This window comes from Hippocampus comes, unplaced genomic scaffold (genome assembly GCF_001891065.2).
Source record: "Hippocampus comes isolate QL1 unplaced genomic scaffold, H_comes_QL1_v1.1 scaffold145, whole genome shotgun sequence".
NCBI classification, from domain to species: domain Eukaryota; kingdom Metazoa; phylum Chordata; class Actinopteri; order Syngnathiformes; family Syngnathidae; genus Hippocampus; species Hippocampus comes.
Window position 1 is genome coordinate 266,256 of NW_017805994.1, and position 11,515 is coordinate 277,770.

Below are 11,515 nucleotides of genomic sequence, written 5' to 3' on the forward strand. Positions count from 1 at the left end.
CAAAAATAATCATTTTATTGTTTCATCACGCTTACATTGAATACATTTTGTGTGTGTGTGTATATACGAATGTTGTATAGGGCTAATGAACAGAATGTGATAAATGTGCATCTGCATTTGTAAATAAGTGTCTACCTAATCATAAAGCCTTTAAAAAAAAAAAAAAAAAAAAAAAAAAAACGGAGAAAGGGACTCAAACTCCTTTAAATGCAGGCAAAAATCAAACCGGGGCGGAAAAAAGTGTCAGATCCAGGGAACACTCCAGAAAATAAAGAGTAAATATGGGCTCTTCAGTTTGTTTTTTTTTTCTTACAATCGGCAACGAGCGCGTGGTGGCCTCTCCGCCGCCCGTCAGCCGCCATCCTCTTGCCCCGCCACACCTGAGAAAAGAAGCGCACACGTCAGAGCCGGCGCACAGCACAGCCTAACAGGAATCCCCCGTGTGTCAAAAAGTCAATAAAAGTAATTGATATATTAACATTAAAACACGTTAAATAGAAAAGCAATCTTGAGGACGACTAGAAGAAAAATTGGTCATTACAAAAAAAAATCCAAAAGGGAAACACTGCGTGCAAATGTCTGTCAATGTGGCAATTCTTGTGGCTTTACATTGGATACGTCTACTTTTACAGAAAAGTTACAGAAAGTCAGTAAGACAGAGGAGAAGACATGTCGAAGAAAGCAAACGTGATCCCCCAACACAATGGCGGCGTCCAGAGAAGCTGTTAGCTCATGGACAAGAGACAAAAGCATCAGGAGTGCAGAAAGATTAACAACTGCTTGGCCGTAGTACCCTTTGGAGAGCAAATACTTAATTCCAAATAATCATTACTTGTGGTGGGGGCCTGTAAAAAAATGACGGAAATTTAACCACATACAGCGGCGCCTCGAGATAACGGGTTTCATTCATTCCTTGACCATGCTTGTATCGTGAATCGGCGTGCCCCACCGAAATACATTCCGGACACCCCGGCCAACCAAAAGAAAAACCCAACGCAAATTTTTGCAAACTTTAGCGCTTTATAATGCACACAGTCGTAACAATGACATTGAAATCGTTTCTGCCACTTTTTTTTCCTTCAATTCAATTGATATTGTGCTGCTCCTGGTGCATGCCACTTGAGTATAATATGAACGTATGGATACAATGGACCCCCCAGATAATTACTTTTTTTTTTTTTGGGGGGGAGACCCCATTTTGTCAACAATTATTGAAGTCCCCCCCCCACCCCAAAGCCTTTATAATAGGTGCCAATGAATAGTGGATTTTTGCTTTTCAAAGGCCGACCCGGTCCCTATCCGCCCTGAATAAATAAGTGGCGTGCGTCCAAGGGATACCTCGACATGGTCACTCCTCAGTAAGCAGCAAGAATAGGCGTCATTCTTAACAAAGGATAAAGTACAAATAGCAGTATCGTGTCGTTATATTATCTGTCTACATGTGTTGCTCCAGCACTGTGGTCAACTCTCCATTGGTTGAAAGATGATGTCACCACCACACATGCAGGTCGTTCGCTTGACGGGGGTATTTTAGACTGTTAGCATGAAGCTAAACATACTAGTTCGCCAAAGCTGAATGTATGTGGTTCTCTTTTATGTTTTGTTTGGAAATCAACGTCATCTGGGAGTGGCAATAAACAGCTCAAAAATGTTTTTTTTTTTTTTTAAATAACCGGAAAATGGGCCAATCATCTGCGCCGTCACTCGTATCTCGAGGCACCACTGTACATCTTTCTCAAACAACTCAAAAACGAGATGAAGCAAAATTGGAGGAAAAAAATGGCAACATCGTATCCCATTTTTTTTTTTTGGTTTTGTTGCTGTTTTCATTTTGAGTTGATATACAGGATGTTGTGAGACCATACCAAACGGCAGCAAGCGAGAGCGTATGCGTCTCGTACCCGGTCCGCATTGAGCGGGCCCTGAGAGTATCTGGAGTCAGCTCATGGCCTGCAAGGAAGCTCCGCTGGCAGGTACAAACAAGGTATGTCAGAGTTAGGAAAGACATCATACTTCCTCTTTTTTTTTTCTTTCGCTTTTCCGTGAACTGTACATCCATTACTGCAGTAGTAGTAGTAGTAGTAGTAGTAGTAGTAGTAGTGGTTTACCTGTTAACGTTACAGTTAAAAAAAGAAGAGACCAAAACAAACAAGGTGCAAAGGAGGCTGCAGGTGTTAAAATAATCGCCCCCGTGTAGCCTCTACGTTACCAAAAGGAAAATATCAATGACAACATAATATTATCAAACAGTTTAATCAACAGGACTACTTTTTACGTCTTACGGGAAGTGCGGGCGTGTTGGAGCGGACATACCTACTTGTGTCCTTTGAGGGGACCCCGAGCGCTTTAGTACGGTCGGTAACTGTTGCTGTGAACGGGGCGCCGCGGGGACTTGCCGTAGCCGACCGGCTCATCTACAGATGAGGGCACAAAACCACAAAACAATAATAACAAGAGTAAAACCAAAACAAGAAGCAAAAACAGTTCCAAATCAGCACATATTTAACAAATTCAAGTCTTTTTTTCCCCCCGTTGCGCAGCATTCTGAACATTTGAGGCCGACTTGGCTTCCAGAAGCATTTCATTCCCCCAAAAAGTCAACGTTACCGCAGAGTGAGACACCACCGCATGCGGAAATAAGTTGGGAGTCGGCAGACTGGCTAACCGTGAGCCGGTTACGAGCCAGCCGCTGACCCGAGGGTGGGGCATCCGCAAGCGGGAATCCGGTGGGGCCCCAAGTGGACAAGAACAACACCTGCAACTCGCATGCAGATTTTGTCGTTGAATAATGAAGATTATTTGATTTTTTTTTTATCTATCCAATTACTCAATGGGACACTTGGTAGAATCATCCGAGCATAACGCTATCATCTCCAGTCCGACCCCAAAATTGGCTTTCGAGTGAAATTTTAGGATGAACATCGAACGTCCGTCTACTTTCATGCTGAATTTTCACCCCAAACGTCACATAATGTCCCCATTTTGCGAGGAGTGCAAACTGACTAATAAAAAAGCAACTTCTGTAGTGTGATCGCACTTAAGTTCTAAACGGGCAATCCATCCAACAAGTGTGACATTTAATACGCAATACTCACTGGCCAGGCCCCTTTGCAACCGTTGCCGTCCCAGACGAATGCCGCAAGTCCGAAACGGCGCATTACAGACTTGGCAAAAAATAAAAAAGCGACACGTATCATGACGTAATCCAATGCAAAGCAGCACGAAAGGCTCCGTGGCAGGCGTGGGCAAATTCTGGTGGGCGCGTTTCATTTTTAAAACGCACCGAAGATGTGGGAGAGAAAAATAAATAAATATATAATGTAACACGGTGTTACAAATGTTTTTATTTTATGGTTTTAAAAATGAATGAATTAATTTTGTTACAATCAGCTAATTACACTGGTCAGCTGCAAACTTTAATCTGAAATGCTTTTAGATGTCCCTAAACGTATTTTTGGCGCAATTTTTTTCCCCCTAGCACATCAGGTTTTTGAGATATTCATTTTTGGTTTTTAGGTTTGACTTAGGAAGGCCTACGCAACATTTTTAGCGATAATTTTCCAGGAAAACAACCCACCCCCCCCCAAAAAAATTCCACCTGCTAACAGCAGGATAAAATGTTTTTCACAGTGTACTCACAAATAGGGCGAGAATTCTTGCAGGCAGGGGTACTTAATTCATAAAGATTAGCCAATACATTACAAATTATCGCAATGCAAACCTGATATGCTAGAGAAATTTTTTTTGAGAAGTTTACTTGTATCTCTGATATTAAAAAATAAAATAAAATAAATTGGTGACCAGTGCTTCATGATATAGGGTGAACATTTTTAATTGTTTTAATTAATATATTGGCATTTTACATAGTTAAATAGTATCTCACTCATGTTTTATTTTATGATTTATAATCAACTGCGGCTAGAATGGAGGGGGCCATATTCTACCCACCACTGGCCTATGAAGTCAGCATCGAAATGATTAAACGCTGCCGGACAATCAACTGAATACCTTGCGGAAAAAACAAATAAACCAAAAAAAAAAAAAAAAACAAAAAACAAAACAAACTAAACACTGTAATGTGCATGCCAGGCCAGCAGTTGGCGATGTCACTGTAAGTGCTTCACCATTAGCGTTGGCGTGTCAAAACACATTGGTGGCAAAGTCAAATTGAATTCGGCGTTCTGAACGCAAACGTCAGCAGCGCTAAAGTGCGACATTGTTTTGAGTGTGACGTCTTTTTTCAGTTAAAAAAAAAAAGTGAAATGCTGTCGTCAATAAACACGGAAGACCACGGCAGACAGACCAAGGGTGGGTGTCATAGCATGATTATGATGAACTATTTTCGCAATATTTACGATGGTGTTATCTGCTCTATCAAACATTATACAGGTGCATCTCACTAAGTGGGAAAGTCCATTGATTTCAACAGTTCAAATTCAAAAAGCAAAACTCATTGATTCACTACACACAGAGTGTAATATTTCAGGATTTTATTTTATTTTTTTTATATAATTTTGATGATTGTAGCTTACAGCTAAAAAAAAAACAAAATACACCATCTCAAGAAATTAGAATGACACAATCCAAAATGATTTTTTTATATAGAAATTAGGTAGGAATTTGCCTTGTGAAAAGAATTTATGTTGAAAAATGTTGAAACAATTTTTGAGTTTGAAATTGAACTACTGACATAAATGAACTTTTCTACAATATTCTAATTTATTGAGATGCACCTGTATAAGAAGAAAGAAGAAGAAGGGAAATCCCATCAAAACTGTCCTTCAATATTAGGTACAAAAAAAAAAAAGAAAGAAAATAAAACCAAAAATACACTCACAATGTTAATAAAACATGTTTAGATGCAGTGTTGACATTAAAGATTGACAAGAGTGACAGTGACAATATTGATATTTGATGCGGGTGTATCGATACTGTATTGTAACAGACAATACAATACATCAGGATATCCATATCCCCCCACCAACAGAGCCCCGACCCCCCCACCCCAATCCCCCACCCTCAATAAAAATATGATCTAGTTCGTTCAAACGGTCTACAGAGATCTTCACACATGGACTTACTACTGTCGCCACCGTATCCGTAATAGTTGCCGTAACCAGAGTAATCGTAGCTGCCGTATCCGCCGTAGCCTTGATTGCCGTAGCCGTAGTTGCTGTAGCCGTGATTCCAGTAGTTGCCGTAACCCTGGTTCCAGTTGGGACCGGCACCTACGATCACATCCTCGGATCACTTAACAGCCTCGGCGACACGCTCGGGACCGTTGATGGGCGTGCTCATGAAACTAGCGTGGGTACGACGTCGCGGTGTATTTGCCAAATGCCTTTTTCAGGCCAGGACTCACCGCCTCCCCTGCCTCGAGACCTGGGCGAGTAACCTCCTCTGCCTCCCCAGTACTGCTGCTGCTGGTACTGCTCCTTGGACATGGCCACCTTCACTTCACACTGCACACCACACAGTCCCCACATATCTTTTTTTTTTTTGTCCAGACACGCGTCCCGCCGCGGGTGACGGCGACTTATGGAGAAAGGCATTACCTTGCTCAGCCCAATGTTGTGGTACTTCTTCTCCATGATGGTCTTAACCGGTTCCTCCTCCTTGAACGTTATGAAGCAGAAGCCTCTCCTTTTGTTGGTTTTGCTCTCCATGGGAAGCTCGACGGCCTCCACCTGATGGGATTCAATGGAAGTATGACTGCTGTTTGATTAACAATTTAAAAAAAAAAAAAAAAAAAAAAAAGGAAGGAGGCCTGGCACGGGATACTGACCTCTCCAAAGGTGGCGAAGTACTCTCGAACTTTTTCCTCGGGAGTGTCTGGAGAGAGGCCGCCCACAAAGATCTTCTTGACCGGCTCCTTGCTCTTCATGGCCTTGGCTTTTTTGGGGTCAATGACCTTCCCGTTGAGTTTATGCTCCTTCTGCGCAGTGACCTGGGCAATGAAATCATCCATCCGGTCAGGATGAAAACAATCCTGATGAAGTTGCACGTCCAACGGGTCCTGGAGCATTAGTAATCCCACGAGGCCCAATGTGTAGTTACAGGCAAGGATGTTGGGTAACCCGCTCAGATGCCTTTGGAGCATTTATTCGATACCCTTGATATACAGCTTAAGGTCCTACTATTGGGCCAAAAGTAGCACGAAAGGGAAAAAGGACCGTTGTCCTGCTAGTCAGCTGAACTGTCGTACTACTGGGGACAAAGAACAAACAGGACGAGACAATAGACCTTAAGCTGGATATCAAGGATATCAAATAAATGCAAAAGCCGTTTAAGTGTCTATTCACAGTACATATATCAGGTAAGTACTCAAAAAGGCTTACTGGCAAGCGCTCACGACTCATGAGAACAAAGAACACAGTAGCCCATGAATCTTCCTTGGAACATCAAGGGTATCGAACCAAATGCTCGAATGGCTTTTCAAACAATGCCGTCGCGTACCTTGTCAACACTTGCGGCCTCCTTGAAGAGGACAAAGCCGAATCCCCTGGAACGGCCCGTCATGGGGTCCAGTTTCAGAGTGCAATCGATAACTTCCCCAAACTTGGAGAAGTAGTCTTTCAGGTCCTTCTTGGTCGTGTCCCAGCTGAGGCCGCCGACAAACACCTTCCTATTGGCAATGTGACCAGTACGGCGATATAACTTTTATACATTCACAGGGCACGTCATGAGGTACACAACCTAGCAAACGTGCTGCATTCCCAACAATCATTTTTTTTCAATCAAACTGCTGCTATGCTGGTGTTTTTTTAAAAAAAATTCCCAAGGTCGGTTCCCACTCTCTCACCGTCAAGAAATGGGAGGCTATCTAACATGTCTTTGAAGAAATGAAAAGCGGACGACTCGCTCTCACCGTTCTCCAAATGAGACGCAAAGCTTGCTGGCTTCATGGTGTTTATTTGTCACTCCCGTTTGTGAAGTTTATATATAACTGACAAACAAAAAAAGGATTTCACACCAAAATGTTCCAGCAAAGCATCGGATTTGCCGGTTCAATGCCAACATAACGTCTAACACCATAATGCAAATTATCGTGATTGTTATACATCTTCAAACAGCTGCTACTTTAACATTCACGGTACAGCAACAGATGCTCTGAATGTTACAACTATGAATGGTGCGTGATTGGGGACCTTCTCTGCCTCTCCTTGTTATGGAACGTGCTATTCTTCCAGTAGACCTCGGCGGTGTCCAGCATGTTGTGGTACCACTGCTACTACACTTAAGGCATACAAGTCTAAATTCAGACAAAACAAATGGCTTTAAAAAGGCGATTTAGCGGGTCACGAAAGAGCACGGGAACTCCATCTAGTTCAATTGAGCGGGAGGGTGGGTCTGAACGTTTAATCGAATTCACTGTACAGTATTTTGGCAACATTACTTGACGAGGACCAGGCACACAGCGCTTGAATTCCACTTGTTCTAGCCGTTGATACATATTTAAAACATTAAAGTCTTACCCTTCATCCTCTTCATTTTTACTGGCGTCGATCCTCGCCCCGTCGGCCTCGCCCTCAGCCAGGCCGCTGTCGACGGCCGCCGCGGCCGTCATGGGGTCGTCGGTGTAAGCCTCCCCGTCCTCCTCCATCCTCATGATGCCCACGTCTTCACTGAACTCGCAGTCGTCCGACATGTTTGTTCCTCCTTTCCCTCTTTCTTGTCGTAGTTCTTATTTGTCGCTAGGGTTGCGTCAGTAAGGAGAAGCTAGGCTATAGGCTAGCTAAAATTCCGGAGGCTCACCGCGAGGCTAGCTGGAGAGTTAGCCTCTGAAATTGGAGCATGTACTTCAGCTTGGCCGCGGGTTACACGAAATGTTGATCTAATTCGTTTTAACTGGTAATGTTTGTCGTTTATTTACTTGGCGACGGTCCTCCTTCTTCGCCCACGTCTTCTTCGCTCAAACTGCGCTTGGCTCGGTGACGAAACACGATATACCGCAGCGCCACCAGCTGGATGGGAGGCGCCATTAACCATGACGTGGACTTGATGGACACTGCTGCAGGCTCTAGCTCACGCTTTGTCGCGCAACCATGATAGTCATGCTAGCAAATTAAATATAAAAAAACAATCTAGAACGTAAAAGAACAACAACAACAACAAAAAAAAAAGGCTTTTAGCACATTTCCAATAGATTCGCGAGCTTTGGACAACCGGCGAACGTCACATACACGCCGATCTACCGGCTCGGAGAAGCTAATTACGCTAACGTTAGCTAAACTGTAATAAATAATAAATAAATAAATCAACATTAATGGCCACTGTGGCGATTCCCGCTTGCACCACTGCTCTTTTGCTGGATATCGAGGGCACAACCACTCCAATCACCTTTGTAAAGGTAGGTTTTAAAAAAAAACACAGCAAGCGATCATATTTAAGTAGCCCTTAACATATCTGCTCACTGCAGGTAGGCAGCAGGAATGTTTTGTGTTGATCAAACTATTTATTTGTAATAAAATCTCAGATTGTGGTCTCAGCTGAGTTGGTTCACTGACGGTCGTTAGACTAAACACGGGAGACTTGCATTTTTTTTTTTTTTTTATTTCACTGGAACAGTGCACGTTAATCAACACAGGAATAAACAGTGTAAATGCGCCGGACTTAGCATAAATGCCAATGATTCGGTTGCGCCCCTTCGCTGACCTGAGTAAGACTCAAATGATGGGGTTCGATTGATTCATTGAGTTGACTTCTCTCATCGGAAACGCTGCAGACTTGGCGATGATTCTGTTGATTCGCGGAGTTGGCGGACCCACTGGCGATGCTCTGACTCAAGTTAGGAAACGTTTTACCCGGATGAGTTTTATTTTTCATTTGCACTCTTTACTGCAGGATATTCTGTTTCCATACATACGGGAGCATCTGGAAGATTATCTGTCAGATCACTGGGAGGAAGATGAGTGCAAACAGGATGTTCATCTTCTCAAAAAACAGGTCAGTGAATGCATCATCCCATCAAAAAGGGGAAAAAAGCTTTCCTTTGAAAAGGTCTCCAGGTGTCACATATTATGGCAACTCCTGTGACAGATCGAAGAGGACACGAGGCAGAACCGGGCGCGTCCCGTCCACGCAGTGGACCAGACGGTGCACACGGATGAGGAAAAGGCCATCCGGGAGGTGGTGGACGACGTGCTGTGGCAGATGGCCGCCGACCGCAAGTCCACGGCGCTCAAGCGGCTCCAGGGTCACATGTGGCGAGCAGCGTACTCGTCGGGCACAATCAGAGGCGAGTAAGTGGGCTACTCAAATCGTCGGTGACTGACTTTTATCGAAGTGAAGCTTTTCACCTCACTTCAACGCAATTCCTGGACACCATGATGGCAGCAACCAACACGTAACTTTATAATAGTCTTTTTTTTTTTGTTTGTTTCAATGAGATCACAATTCATTTTAATTCAATCCTGGTTTTCCTATTCGTTTTTACTTTGTTGGTTGTTTCTACTTGTCCGGAAAGTTCCAAATGTTTGCGATACATTTGTACACAGGATCTACCAGGATGTGACGCCATCCATCCGAAGGTGGCGAGGGCACGGCCTCAAGGTCTTCATCTACTCATCGGGCAGCGTGGAAGCCCAAAAACTCCTCTTCGCACACTCGGTAGAGGGTGATGTTTTAGATGTGAGTTTTGCTTTCAAGCACCCGCCTAGAACTTTTGGAAAATTGCTGAAGTCTGTTTCATTTTGCAGCAGGGAATTTGCGAGGCATGTCATCCTGAGTGGGCCCACAAAAATGACCTACGAAGCCACGATTGAATGAAAAGTGCCACTTTGGTTTGAATCGGACATTTTGGGGCAATTTTCAAGGATACTTGAAATGCGGAGTCATTCTCCATTTTTTTCCCCCGCAATTGCTGCCAAATTTGAACCAAATATACCAGACCGTTGGACAATGCTAAATTGTAAATTTTAGTTATTGTTTGTGGTTGGGGCACATTGGCAAAATTTGATGATTCACCAGCGGAGTTTTCGTCACATTCTTAGAAAGTTACGTTTGTTCTCGTCTATATTGGCGTGTTAGTATGAGCGGTGTTTTCTCCTTCCTCAGTTATTTGACGGTCACTTTGACACAGCCGTCGGTGCCAAGGTGGACGCCAAAAGCTACGAAAGAATCGCAGAGAGGATCGGCTGTCCGCCAGGGGAAATCACCTTCCTGACGGATGTCACCCGCGGTACTGGCCAATCTTTTTCTTCTAGAATTTTTGAACAATCCAGCTGGGGACATATTGAGCAACAAGTTTTGTTGGACTAATTTACATAGTGAAGCACCACCGCATTTCTCCTGAGAGCTGGGAAAAAAAAAACGAGGCATTTATTTAAGCGACCCAAACATTGGTTGATTTTGTGGAGCGTGGCGTTCTATTTTAAACTCAATCATAAACGTCAGCGTTACAGAAGCTACACACAGTCAGATAGAAACTCGAGCAAATCTAACCACCGGTGTGTGATTGCAGAGGCCAAAGCTGCGGAGGACGCCGGCGTCAACGCGGTGGTGGTGGTGCGGCCGGGTAACATTGAACTGACGGAAGAAGAAGCAGCGCACTACCATGTCATCACGTCCTTCGGCCAGCTGCAAGTGACGGGGAGACCTTAATGGAGGCGCAAAAAAACCTCAAGTATACTAATATATATTTAAAAAAAGAAAAGGGCCCAAAGGTCTCCACCTCAGTGGTGTCAAATTTGTCAGTCTTATTTACAGTAAACGTGTTGTCGTAGTGACTCTGTTTCTCCTGATTTTCACATTGTGCATCAATTCCAAATGAAGTGTCCAATGAGCGTACAAATAAACGCCTAATCTTGCACAAAAGCTTCGTCGTCTCCAACACGGTCAGCGACCTTGTAAATAAATAGAGTATTGAAAATATTGCATGTGGACCATCTACGAAAGACTAAAACCAAGAGACTTGACCGTGGCTCATCAATCCTACTGGGACGCGGGGCATTTTTTTGTACAAAGTTGAAATGTCACTTTTTCCACATTTTCTTGTTATAGAAAATTGAATAAATATTTTCCCCTTCAAATTCTTCACAAAACAGCTAGTGATTACAGTCAGGTTGGAGGAATTTCGAGCCCAAAAACATAACTTTAAAAAAAAAATCACATTAAAAGTACATTTTGGAATATGGCTGGTGAATTGTTAATTATTGTCTAAGAAACTGCAGACAACACAATTACTTTGACTGATCTTTGCATCCTTAATCCAAATAAAAATCTGAATTTGAAAAAAAGTGAAGCGCTGTGAATACTTTCCCAATGCACGACAGCCTGACTACAAAATGGTTTCAATAGTTTTTCCCCCCCTCAATTCCACACACAACAGCAGTTTTGAAAAAGGGGGTTGTACATTTATTGAATAAAAAAAGTTAATTTTCCTTGATAAAAAAGTGAGGAAAAGGCGAAGTGAAATGATATTTTGCGGATGGACTGACATTGAATAGAATCACATCATTTTTAATAAAGCAACAAATATTTCCTTCAAAATTCTGTCATTATTGGCCTTGTGTGT

The 11,515-nt window shown here is 43.1% G+C and overlaps 2 protein-coding genes across 12 annotated transcripts; one reads left to right on the top strand and one right to left on the bottom strand.

The window, feature by feature from the left end:
* Positions 1-298: 298 nt before the first annotated feature.
* Positions 299-7,924, bottom strand: LOC109529131 (heterogeneous nuclear ribonucleoprotein D0). 11 transcript variants are annotated; one of them, XM_019892330.1, is made up of 7 exons: positions 7,476-7,924; positions 6,457-6,625; positions 5,786-5,947; positions 5,363-5,687; positions 5,082-5,228; positions 2,318-2,429; positions 299-380 (listed from the first exon to the last, which is right to left on the bottom strand). In XM_019892330.1, exons 1-6 carry the CDS (start codon positions 7,646-7,648, stop codon positions 2,347-2,349), a joined length of 1,059 nt encoding a protein of 352 aa, XP_019747889.1. In that variant the 5' UTR covers positions 7,649-7,924; the 3' UTR covers positions 299-380; positions 2,318-2,346. The 11 variants fall into 11 exon arrangements, 10 of the variants coding, with proteins under 10 accessions (XP_019747889.1, XP_019747887.1, XP_019747893.1 ...); XM_019892328.1 differs by having other exon boundaries at positions 2,314-2,429; XR_002170790.1 differs by having other exon boundaries at positions 305-380; positions 1,866-2,429.
* A 68-nt stretch (positions 7,925-7,992) lies between these two features.
* enoph1 (enolase-phosphatase 1) lies at positions 7,993-11,237 on the top strand. Its single transcript, XM_019892338.1, has 6 exons — positions 7,993-8,350; positions 8,845-8,946; positions 9,040-9,242; positions 9,498-9,630; positions 10,057-10,180; positions 10,463-11,237. Exons 1-6 carry the CDS (start codon positions 8,267-8,269, stop codon positions 10,600-10,602), a joined length of 786 nt encoding a protein of 261 aa, XP_019747897.1. The 5' UTR covers positions 7,993-8,266; the 3' UTR covers positions 10,603-11,237.
* The last annotated feature ends 278 nt before the right edge of the window (positions 11,238-11,515 follow it).